The sequence below is a fragment of the Ciconia boyciana genome, chromosome 1 (genome assembly GCF_034638445.1).
Source record: "Ciconia boyciana chromosome 1, ASM3463844v1, whole genome shotgun sequence".
NCBI lineage: Eukaryota > Metazoa > Chordata > Aves > Ciconiiformes > Ciconiidae > Ciconia > Ciconia boyciana.
This window is the reverse complement of record NC_132934.1, coordinates 80,943,057-80,955,811: the sequence shown is the minus strand read 5'-3', so window position 1 is coordinate 80,955,811 and position 12,755 is coordinate 80,943,057. Positions and strand designations below refer to the sequence as shown.

Below are 12,755 nucleotides of genomic sequence, written 5' to 3'. Positions count from 1 at the left end.
AGGCTGGCAATTAAATCCCATTTTTGAGATTGTGTGATCTGAGTCACCAACATCTGAAAATATCTTTACATCTTGTGTAATAGCTGGCCTCAGATCTTGATACACCAAAGTAAAAAGGCCTTTTTAATGGCTCTCACATTATTTTGGACTTACAACTTCATGATAGCAGCAGCTTCTCAAAACAGCCCATGAATCAAATTTATTATCCAGTTTGTCATGTGGGATTTTCTTAACTCTAAGCCAATACAGCAACAACAAATCAAGGTCATTGTTTATACTGCATGAATAAAAATGAACCACCTGTTCAAAAATTTTTCTTTCGACATTGAAAGTTATTTGGTTTTACAGAGTTTTGACATACGCCGCACTCACCAGTTCTTCTACCTATCTGAGAATATGTGAGAAAATACTCTCAAAGAGCATCTCCTCTGATTCCAATCTGTCTTGACTTTAAAAAAAAATAAATTTGTCAGCCATCCTACTGCTTTCAACATCAGTAGTTACACACATGAGAAAGACAATCCAACTGCAGAATGCTTGGCCCAGCAATTAATTTCCTTCCCAACAGTATCATTGAATATTTAAGCAGATCATCGATTTTCAAGTGATGGTTTAGTGGTAAAAACAGCAGCACAGGAAGATTTTTTTTTTTTAGCAGCCATATGGATCAGAGAAGAGACAGCATGTTACAGGCTTTGAAAAGAGTCTAGCTCTACAAATCCATTGAAGAAAGAAAGAAATACTACCTTCCCCAACCACAGAAGATGTTATGATAACCATTTATTTCCTTAAATTAGAGCTTAACCATGATGCATAATAAAATGTTAAGCATACAGATCTAAATAAGGAATGTTACCTTTAAAAATTCCAGTCATCTTTTACTTCTTCAATAGTTACTTGCAGTACTTGCCATACCAGTGGAACACTCACTGTTTACAACCAGGAATCACAGAGCATAACCAATAAATGTACCACCTAACAGTAACCACAGTCAAAGCCAGGAAACTTTGCTTGAAGCGCATGTTCACAAAGTTTCTCTACAAGGCTAACTTTGAAGTGGACTGCTGCAAGTGATCCAAGGCCATGTACAGCAAGCACCTGCATTAAACAGCACAAGATGGCCAACACCGATGCCCCGAGCCCTTCCCCACCAGAAGCAGGCATGCCGCACGCAGTACCTCCTTGATCCGCTTCACGAGTGCATTCTGATCAAAGGCAACCGCTTCTGCACACTGGTGAAGATGATCTTGGTACCGGAGACACAGCTGCAGCACCTGCTGGGAGTCCAGCTTTTCCAGTTTGGTGTTGGCTGGAGAGGTCTGCCCACTGAGGAGTCCTACAAGGCAAGGGAAGGACCAGAGTTAATCTGACCATTCATATAACTAGTTCAGCTGCAAGCCGACAGGCAGCAGAACAAACCCAGAAGAAAAGCTTTATAAGGGGTCATTAAAAACTAATTCACGATCTTAGACTACTGAATGGACTTTAGCAACGTAATAGTCCAGTGAAGGCTAAAAGTGGGAAGGGCACGGACTGAAGATTTATGGATGTCTAGGATTTATAGCAGTGCAAAGAACAGTTTGCCATACAGCTTAGCCCTCCTCGACAGAACTTAAACACAGACTTTAGCTGCAGGTCCATAATGCACATCAGCTTGGTTTTCAGTGATACACTGCATAGTGAGTCCTGTTTCTTCTCCTCCACCAACAATCCTGAACTCTGAAAAATGAACCCCATTCCTCATTTAATGTATGCCAGAAGGGGAAGGAGTTGAGATCTGCATTCCTGTACGGGCACAGGACTCAAACTATTTTCTGGTGTTGACAGTGTGATTCTAGTGAGCTCTAGAAATCATTGCAAATTCACAGGTCCCCCAAAACAAAACTGAATAAAAAAGACCCACCTAAGTTAAATTATTAGGGGTGAAATGTCCATGTTTTGCCTACCTTGCCTTTTTTAAAGCTTCAAAACCCTTTCATCTTCTAAGATTTTTCTTTACAATCTCAAAGACTAGCAATATACTTACTTTTTTTTTTTTTTTTAAAATATGAAATTAAGATCCTTACCTACTGGTTGCATGACCAGGTTTCACAAAAAGCTCACCAAGAAAAGGTATTAAACTTAAAATTGGGACACTGGTAATATCCAGAGGAGCAAAATTGTCCAGAGACATTTCTCCTGCCTATTCTTTAGGCAGGAGAAATAGGCAAGTTGCATAGCGCAACTTGAGAACCTTTGCTGAACTCAAGCATACATGTGCCATACTGACTGCTTTCCCCAAAGCTGCTGGAAAAAATGATGCCAAACTCTAAGGCCATCCTCTTTTTGCCATTTCATTTACTTGCTTTCATTTCATTTTCCTTCAGCATTAGCACAACTTTTTTCCTGTTGGGACACCATCTGTGACAAACAGCACATACACACAGTCTGCTTTTCCCAAAACATCCGTCAAGCTATGTAAACTGAATTCAGTGACTGCACGCATGTGCCCTTTGGGGCTCTCAGTTTACAGACAGGAAAAGACATTAAAACAGCAAATGTAAGCAAGTATCACATTAAGCAATTAAAAAAAGTAATAAATGCCAGTTATTTGGATTGGAAAAGTTCTTCTAAGAATGCACCTCAGTGGGAAATGGAAACTATTTTGGATGGCCCCCATGCCTATTGGAAGCTACAAATTGTGACATAGACTTCTTGCCAAAACACAAGAACAAGGTAGAAACCAAGATGTAAGTCAGAAGTATCTTACGAATTTGAGAAAGTTAAACGTCTTTGAAAACATTTGCAGACAGAAATGAAAACAAAACTAGGACAGCAACTTCATCAGATATGATGAAGTAGGTTTACTTTTCATCAACACTCAACATTTTATTCTCTCAGGATGTTCTCAATTACCCTTCACAGAAAAACTTTTCTTTCCTCATCTTAAGAGGAAAAAAAAAAAAAAGATAATTTTGTTTTACTGACTTGTTGCCCACTACAACTGCAGTGCCTGACTCAAGAGGTCAGGAGAGGAAATAGACACTTAACCATTTAGTCTCAAAACCCCATATAACAATAGTCAAATTATTTTTTATGCTTTAGAAAAAAACATCTCCAACAAAATCTTAGGTCCAGCAATATCAATTGCAAATATTTCAAGACTACTTTCAGCTGAAGTGAAAAACTTTAACAGGAGCAAACCCACTGAAGGAAATAAGACTTTTTTTAAATGTATAAGTTACATGTTCTAGTGCTTCCTCAGTTTGTTAATTCTGATCTTCTATAAAATTATCTTGTCAGGATAAATGTTCAAATGATGTTGTCAACTTTTAATATGTTGAATGTTCACATAGGAATGAAGAGTTCACCATACACCTGAGGCGGTTATCCTGTTCCTGCACTGATCAAATACATGATGCTATCAACCAACTAATTTTCTTTTATTACTAATCTCTCACCAACTTCAAGAAGAGGAAGAAAATTAGACTCTATTTAAGAAATTTAATTAACATGAAGTGTGTATTTTGGCCAGCTTACGCTGCATATGAGAATTTTCAAGTGGAATAGGCCAAGGACTGTAAAATGAGCTATAAAGGAACATGCTACTCAAACTTAAATTATGTACTTACAACCTTGTACAGGTTACATAATGCTAAAAGCAAAATTAATAAACTGTAAGGAGCCTCTAATTCACTATCCAGAAAAACACAAGCTCAAGTGAAGGGAGACATTAACTGTTCAGCTGGAATTCCTTCATAAGAAGGCAGAGGTGGAAATACAATCCAATATAAATGTTTGGAGTAGCGATAAAAAACAAACAGCATATGCCGCTTAAAGACAGACTATGGTATTATTTTGGGTGATGCAGTAGGGAGAAGCCAAAGGAATCAGCTTCTCCAGAGACCTCTGGGCTCATGCTGACAATGCCAGAGCACAATTTAGCTTAGAGTTTCAGCTTGCGAGAAAGGAAAAAGTAGAGTAAACAACAGCATGAAAAAGGCCATGCAGCCTTCCACCTGGCAGAAATTCACATTGTCAGAAAGTTGATCCACCATTTTTTGTTTTTCACAGCAACTACTTACTACCCACGCTACAAATATTAACATTTTCTTAACATTAACATCCCCCTCTACTCCACTCTGGTGAGACCCCACCTGGAGTACTGCATCCAGCGCTGGGGTCCTCAGTACAAGAAAGACATGGACCTGTTGGAGTGGGTCCAGAGGAGGGCCACAAAAACAGAGGGCTGCAACACCTCTCCTGTGAAGAAAGGCTGAGAGAGTTGGAGTTGTTCAGCCTGGAGAAGAGAAGGCTCCAGAGAGACCTTACTGTGACCTTTCAGTACTTAAAGGGGGCTTGTAAAAAAGACAGAGAGAGACTTTCACCAAGGCCTGTAAGTGACAGGACAAGGGACATTGGTTTTAAACTGAAAGAGGGGAGGTTTACATTGGACATATGGAAGAATGTTTTTCACAATGAGGGTGGTGAGACACTGGAGCAGGTTGCTCAGAGAAGTTGTGGATGTCCCATCATTGGAAGTGTTCAAGGTCAGGTTGGACAGGGCTTTAAGCAACCCGATCTAGTGAAAGATGTCCCTGCCCACGGCAGGAGGGTTGGACTAGGTGATCTTTAAAGTCCCTTCTGACCCAAACCACTCTATGATTCTATTACTTTATTAATTCACTGCATTTTATTTTTTTAGCGAGTCAGTAGCTTTGCTCCAAAAGAGCAGATGGCAACAGTAAGTCAGCTTGAAACTTCATGGAAGAGAGACTGCAACCACTCAGATCCCAGAGAGGTTTTACTAGGGAAGCCCAGGGGGTAGAAACAGAGAGATGCAGGGGTGGAAAGGACCTCCCCGTGCCATGGAACCCAAATCTCTTCCCTTCCTCCTCTCCCCAGCAGCAGGCAGTGAGCACAAACACGTTTAACGCAATACCTCCTCCATGGAGTTCTGCACTTGAGACAGCAGCATACTTCCCTATACCCATGAAAAACTTGAGACCCACAGGAAAAACCCTGAACCAAAAGTGAGACCCAGAAAAGGGCAGGGGATTAAAAAGGGTGGCGCTGGTGTCCTTTGTTCTTATACTAACAGAAAGCTGAGGAGATATCTAAAAGCCTCTAGCAATTCAGCACTGAGAAAGCTTCATTTTTAGAGCAGAGAGATGGCCAGCACTGCAAACCTCCAGTTATTATTAAACAACTCTCCTCTTGAAAATCACTGCTTCCTTCCTAAAGCCTTGTCCCACACGTTGAACTCTCCACTGAACAGGGCCATCCCTCAGTGACCGGTCTACATGTGGTTTGTAAGAGGATATGAGATCATATCTGTTGCAACAAAATATTTATTAAGTCACTCTTACAAGTGCCAAAAGGGGGAGAGACAGAGGTCACTAAGTGGTTCGGGCTTGCTCCCGAAACAGCCAGAACTTGAACCTGGTCACCAGCACATCTCAGAGCAACTAACTGCTGAGCTACTACCTCTTCTTCACTGAGGAAAGGGTGTTCCTGTGATTTCGTCAGTCTGATTATTACTCCCCACCCCCCAAGAGCACAGTTCTGCTCTTAAATGGGAAGAAAACAGCATCTGAAGTTTTAATTTCTTACTAAATTGAATACTCATTTTTCAAGCTGTTGGTTCTCTTCCAAAGAAGGAAGCACACCAAGAATCATCTTTGCACTGTTGGAAACCTCGAGAAGAGACTGCTTGGCACCTGAGGGATGCAACATACCCCAGCATGATAAGGAAAGGCGGCACGGAGGATGTAATGGATTGGGGAAAACAAAAACAGGGAAACGGGAGAAGGACTACTGCAGAGCTTTAGCACACAGACCAAAAATGCTTTGGCAACTGCCAAACATGCACAGTCTTGGCTATCAAATTACACTGTAAAATAAATAAGAAGACAGACCACATTATGTGCCTGCCACGATGAAGAGAAGTCAAGATCTCCTACCTACTCTGGGTACATCTGATCCGTAAACAGCATGCCCATGAAGGTGATAAACAGCAACTGGGACAAAGGAAGATTCACATTTCAGCTCCTAAATGGTGCTTTAGAAAAAAACAACCCAATATACCAAGTATGTTGTGCATACAGAAGTATCATATATCACTACAAGGCTAGCTGACCCACAGACTTGACAAATCTGTTATTGTTTCCATATTCCTTGGCAAAGCAGAGGCATGTTAAAACCATTTTCCTCCTACTTAGTCATCTCCTTGTTGGTTCCAGGTCAACATACACTTCCAACAAATCACATCCTACTGAGCAGAAGAAAGCTGTTAGTTTAAAAAGCATTTTTATGACTAGAAGTGAAGTTCTTGAAAATGCTTTACATGCTATACCCACTCTACATACATACAGAACACAGTAACCCACCATAGTTATGTTCTGCTGCTTTAATGGACAATCCTAACAACAACGTGAGCGCTTTCCAACCTGAGAAGTATTAATATTTCTTTTTGACTTCTGTATTTCCACTTGTCAATCCCCTTTTCAACCAGTAACAGCAGACGTTACAAAAAGAAAACCAATAGGTCCACAGTTGTTAATTTATTATTACAGACAACAAAGCACATGATGCTGTGGTCTTGTTACTAATTTTAAGGCCAGAAAGGGTTGCTGTCATCAGCTAACTAATCTTTCTGTGAAATATAAGAGAGGACTTTAAAAGTAACTCCATATTTAATCAGACCAGAAGTCTACCTTGCCCAGAATACTGCTTCCAACATTTGACAGCAGTGGACATTTAGAAAACAACATCTTTATCAGTTGTTCTTCCTCTTCCACAACCTTCCTGCCTCCAAAAGTTATTAATAAAAATTTCAGGCACAAAATACTGTGCTCAGTGAAGCTATGATACTTGAATTTCACTAATCCTTTTTGAAAGGGATACATTTATCTCCACAATATCCTGTGGCAATAAGCAAGATGCTTATTTATGCACAGCATGAAGAAAACTCTTTTCACGTGCTTTACACTTGCTACTCTGTAGCAGTTGTGCTGTGACACAACAGAAGTCTAGAGCAGGGTGTACTTTCTCCTATCACCTTTCCAAGCTCCAGAACCCCACTGATCAGTCTCGTCTCCCACAGAAGACTTAATTTCGCTGACTACTTTTGTAACACCTTCAAATACCTCTAACCTGAGGCCTGACTTCCCTCTTTAAAGGCCAAGTCATTTCTTCTACAATGTGTAATGGTTACACCTCTAACAATCCAGTTGCTTCTACAATTGCTACCCCTTTGCTGGACCTACTAATCAGCAACACCCTTTTTAAGAGCATGCATTACTGTGTATTGCACATGTCATCACCTCTTCTCCTGAGAGCAAGGTTAAATGAAGCAACAGATTACACACCACAATTAGCAATAGCTTGTCAACTTTACAGAGGCGTTCCCGGTTCTGCTGCCTGTTTCCGGAGGTTTATTACTGTGTACATTACCATTTTTTTTAAAACCTCTTCCGTGAACACTTCTCATTCACCCTTGTAAAGAGTGATGTACTTCTTTTGTAGCAAATGCTGATTCAACTAATTGGTTTTGCTTTTCTGAAGTTGTTCTCTGAAGACAATCCCACAGACTCTTCAGCAAGCTTCTGGATAATCTAAAAAGCTGTTATTAAGTATATGCTAGTAGAAAGCTGTTTTCAAGGAATTTCTACTCTGGTTTCCTGATGATTTCCTACTTAACCTGCTACACTTTATGATCTTTTGCTCTCCTAACACAAGTTTCTTTTTGCCTTTTTTTTTCTGTGGATATCTTTTTGCCTACAGCTCCCTTCACACTGCTTTAACTACACTGTTTTTCCCTCTCCCACCCTTCAAAATCACCTGTGCTGCCTGCAACTTACCTTATTTCAGCTGTTCCCAACTTTTCCTCTTACTACCCTAATTTTTTATGAAACTCCTCTTCATAAATTTAATCCAAGTCAGTAAAACTTTTTCAGCTCTTCTATTCCTCATTGAATTTGAGTAGACTATGGTTACTATTAATATAATAGCATTGAGTCATTTCATTTACCCTCATTAAGACAGCATTAGTTTTTGCTTAAAAAGCACTAGTGTTTTTCAAGTCTCCAGGAATTTTCCTGTGTTCCAAGAGTATTTAAAAGCAATCAACCCCACAACTTGCCTCAGCAAGGATTTCTAAAGCTCTTGGGTAGAAGCTACCCAGTCTGGCCAGCTTCTTAAATAAAGTCTGGCCTCAGTAGCCACAGGTTAACTATTGTAGTTGCCTTTCTTGTTGCTATTTGCATGGGGAGATTGTTTTGCCAGTACCTTCAGGCATCCTAAGTACCAAAAAAAGATCCACACAAGAAACAGATGAAATTACATCCCTAAAGACAGTCTTCTTTCTCGACTGTTACTGCTTGCACAAGTTTGGAGGCAGCAACTTGCTATTAGCTGAGAGGAAGAGCTCACTTCCATATATTCTCCATGCAGGAGGACTTTAATATGACCTACGGAAAAGAAATAATTGCACATGTCTGTGCATCAGAATAAAAGGCATTAAAATACTTCCAAACAGATAAGGTGATCAGATTTACAGGGCTCTTATTGACTAAATGCTTTGAATTTTAATTGTGTACTTCCTCTATCATTCTTGAAGACTAAAAGACTACATTTTCAGCAAAGCCTGAAGAGTCAAAATAGCTTTTTTGGTCATTGTTTTGTTTTGTTGTGGGAGTTTTTTTGTGTTTTGGTTTTTTTTAACACCACCTCAGTTAGGAAACATCAAAATTTATACACTCAAATTTGGAAACCCAGGCCGCCCTTAAGATAAGGGCATACACCATAGAATTAGTAAAAGTCAACCGTAAAAAAACTGAAAGAAAATAAAAATAAAATCACTGCTACTCACCCAGAGATCTTTAAGCTCAAATGTGAATGACCTTTTTCATGATCTTTTTCACAAACCAGTTTATTTTCTAAAAATCTCACTGATAAAACACCTTGTAATAAAATACATATTCACTCCAAGACAAAAGTTGGCTGTGTCGACTGTGTATTTTCAATTCCTTTGAACTTTAATGGGGGAACACAATGACTGTAGGCAAACTGAATAGCTATTATGTTAGCAAAGAACATATTTGTATTGTGGCAAGGAATGTTGGCTGTAACAGCAGATTTTCCCTCTACTTTGGAGTCGGTACCATGTGATCGTTTACTTCTGCATGGGTGACAGATGGGCTGAAGACTCTCATCTTGTCACATCGATTAACAGGCAACTTTTCTGACTGCAGAGCTCAAATATGCTCTCAGTATGAATACTGCGCCTCAGTCTCCTAATGCAGTGTAAGTTATTGCCTGTAAGACATCACTCACCAAGATAGATAAATCACCTCCCCTTTTGTTCCTCCAACAGTTGTCTTAAAAAACAAGCATTAAGAAGATTCAAGACATTTAGGCTTCTATAACAATGTAGTTTGCTACAATTCTAAGACAAAACCTCCACACTCTTACAGATTTCCACCTATTAAGGTCACATAATTTACATTAGAAGAAATTGTGATTCAGAGGGGGTTTGGTTGTTGTTGTTGTTATTATTAATTACACTAAAAGAGTATTTGTTTATGATATTTCTGCTTTCCTACTGAGCCTTATTTTTGCTTAGGACTAGATCCTGCAAAGATTTCTATACATTGCTAAAGCTTTCTCCTGTCACATAGGGATGGCTATACATAATCGATAATGTGCACATATTTTTTTGCACCACTGAAGCTTGCAGCTTCTCTGATGTGATGACTTTTGCCCCATGCTTTGTATGATCTGTACAGCAGTTAGCCCAATGGAGCCTGATCATGACCAGGACTTTGAATACTGCTGCAAAACACAAATGTCTCAGTGATGCAAAAAATTTCTAAATTAAAATTCCCATTTGAAAAGAAGTACAAAAGAAAGAAATAAGAAATGCTTCCTCATTTGGACTGTTAGAAACCTGAATGCCCAAAAGGAGAAAATAGTGCACCAAGTGCAGGTACTGAGATTTCAGTCTGCAGTTACTTAGATATGCCTCTCTGGAAGTATGAGATTGCCCAGTGTTACACCTTCAAAAAGTCACTAGCAGTTGCCATAAAATTGGAAGCATGTCTACCGATACCCTTCTTTTGAAGCTTCAGGTAGGGAAAAAGGTACACAGTATACTCTGAAGAAAAGCACACAGCTGCACTTTGTCAACTAAAAGCAGCCAAGATCCTACCTAGTCCATCTCCCCACTGATTTTTCACTTCTAGAGCACAGAAGTAATATGGAAAAGAAGTATTTTTGACTACACAGTGGCAACATTGTATGGCTAACTTTGTATTGTATGGCAACAGACCCCAAAGTAAAAAAATAGGCACAAGGCTGGAAAAAATGGATGGGCTAATTCAGAGGGAAGTGAGAGACGATGGTCCTGTGTCATGCAATAAGCTGTATTTACTCTGCAACAACTTTTTTTTTTTTTTTTTTTTTTTGGAAAACACATCAAGAGAGACCAAGACCTACCATCATCTGATTACGTATGCACATGATATCCAGAGGCTACAACTGACCCCGTTATCCTAAGTACTCTGCAAACCCAAAGGCCAAAAGACTAACGTCATTTTATAAGACGAGGAACTGAGGCACCAAGAGATTAAATTATTTATCTGAGACCACATGGAAACTGCTGTCCCTTGGCCTAATGACTTCACCGCCAGAACATCCCTCCCCTTCTCTCACCCTCAAATACCAAACGCCAGCAGGGCAGGCGGCAGCGGAGCCTGCTTTCCTACAGCAATGTCAGCGTTGAACATCAACGCGGTTTCTCCCACACAGATTCTTAGACATCTAATAAAAGTTCATAAGACAACCAGAGCCAAATCAACAGCTTCTTCCCTCCAACCCCTACATACATGCTCCACAAAAGGGAAGCTCCAACTCCCATCTTCCTCATCACGTGCCTCACCACAGCTCTTGCACAGAAAACGATTCACTTCACTAAAACCACAGAGAACTAATCCCATGGTTTTCTTTTTCCTCTAGGGTAGCAAAAGGAATCAAAGCACCAGGAGATCAAAAACTAGAGCTAGTCCCAGGAGAGGGAGGAGAGAGGGAAGGACAGAGGAGCACTTCTCCGTTTTAGCGACAGCAAGCCGTCACTTCAATTTTTTTATGCATGCAAAGCATTGAGAGGGTCTCAACTTTACCTGTCCACTCATCTTCCTTGAAACAATAGGACCTTAACTACCTTTCATGTCTGTCTCCCACTGCAAAGTTTCATTGAAATTTGCCAGCAGATGCAAAGTTTTCTAGGCTGTAGATAGAAGAGAAAAGGGACAGTGGGAACAAATAAACTCAATTTCTTTTAAATAAAATTTAAAAACCCAAAAGTCTACAAGCTAAAACTCATTTAATTTATTCTATTACTAGTAATAAAGATTAGCCTCACAGCAATCTTTATTTCATTTTAGGCAAAAGTGCATGGATATTCATCCACATGACACAGCACATACTAGCAGGAAAAACAAACAAACCAACAAAATCCAGTGTTCAGTGGTTTAGGGGAAAGGTGACATCTAAAGTCACCTCTGAGCACAAGGGCACCCACGTGAAGTTGGGGCACGTTTGCTATTCCACAATAACCAGCCTGTGTATACACACTAACCCCAGGTAAATTCAGTGGGGGCAGAGTACACTGTGCTGCTTTTACGAAGAGGCAAAAGCATACACACAGGCAATTACTACAGCATAGCTGAAGTGCTGCAAGCCTGAGTTCACAACCTAGTTTTCTCCATGGTAACTTATTCATAGGCCTTGTGCCTAAGACCACATTACAGGAAAGACGATTTAAGGCAAAATGGCCAGCCACTTCAGGCTCACAGATTACATCTACGACATGCCTGTAAATGAGATATGTTTCTTCAACAAATAACATCTTTTATTAGATTAACCGATATTGCTGTCCGCTGGTTTTCTCCAAACTTTCGGGCACTTTCTTCAGTTCAGATGTCAATCTGAGAGTTTACTGTTTGCAATTTATTGCCACAGCATTGCATGGAGCAAAACTGATGAACGGGCCATTTACTTAGAGATTCAGCAAGTCCAGGACTTCAGTTTTCTTTTCTAGAGATGGAGAAAACTGTTTCAAAAGTGGCAGAGAAAACTTTAAAGATAGCTTCACTGAAAGAGTTCCATTTAAATAAGTAATAGGATCTGTTGATGAAACTTTTTATCGATGCTTTATAATCGCAAACAAAGCACAGTGCTGATTCTGGTATAACCATCTAGTATAACCATATACATGAAACACACGGTTTCTATTTCATACGTAGCAGCACTTTTCATGTATTTCCTAACATTTTTGAATTATCACAAAAAAGTAGACACCTGTGATATTTTCTTCATTTTTCCTCACAGAGATTTCTGTATCAGATCAAAATACAGTCAAGCGTTAGACTTAAAATCATTCACTTCTGTTCTGGCAAACGTTGTATCCGCGATTGCAACTGCGGCCCCAAACCTTAAGGGCTTGAGCAAAGGCACATTGCCATAGTAAAAATAATGTCATGGCCAAGAGTTATGGCCATGTCATGGCCTTTGTCCATTTTTCCAAGAGCGCGATCTAAAATATACATTAAAGCAGCACTGCCCAAAATATACTATCAACACTTTCTGGCCGCAGATACTAGGAACAGTAATTTCTCTCTACTACGTGCATTCAGGAAAATATAGCAAGAACAGGAGTCATTTGTAAATGCAACGGAGTTGACATTTTCTACCTTATCTTCTCTTCTCACATGTGA

At 39.8% G+C, this 12,755-nt stretch overlaps 1 protein-coding gene across 1 annotated transcript in view; it reads right to left on the bottom strand.

Moving 5' to 3' along the window:
* The window catches only part of BORCS5 (BLOC-1 related complex subunit 5), a 77,869-nt gene that overhangs the window by 20,538 nt on the left and 44,576 nt on the right, over positions 1-12,755 (bottom strand). Inside the window, exon 3 of the mRNA XM_072876701.1 lies at positions 1,179-1,336. Coding sequence (XP_072732802.1) covers positions 1,179-1,336 — 158 coding nt within the window. The remainder of the gene's footprint in view (positions 1-1,178; positions 1,337-12,755) is intronic.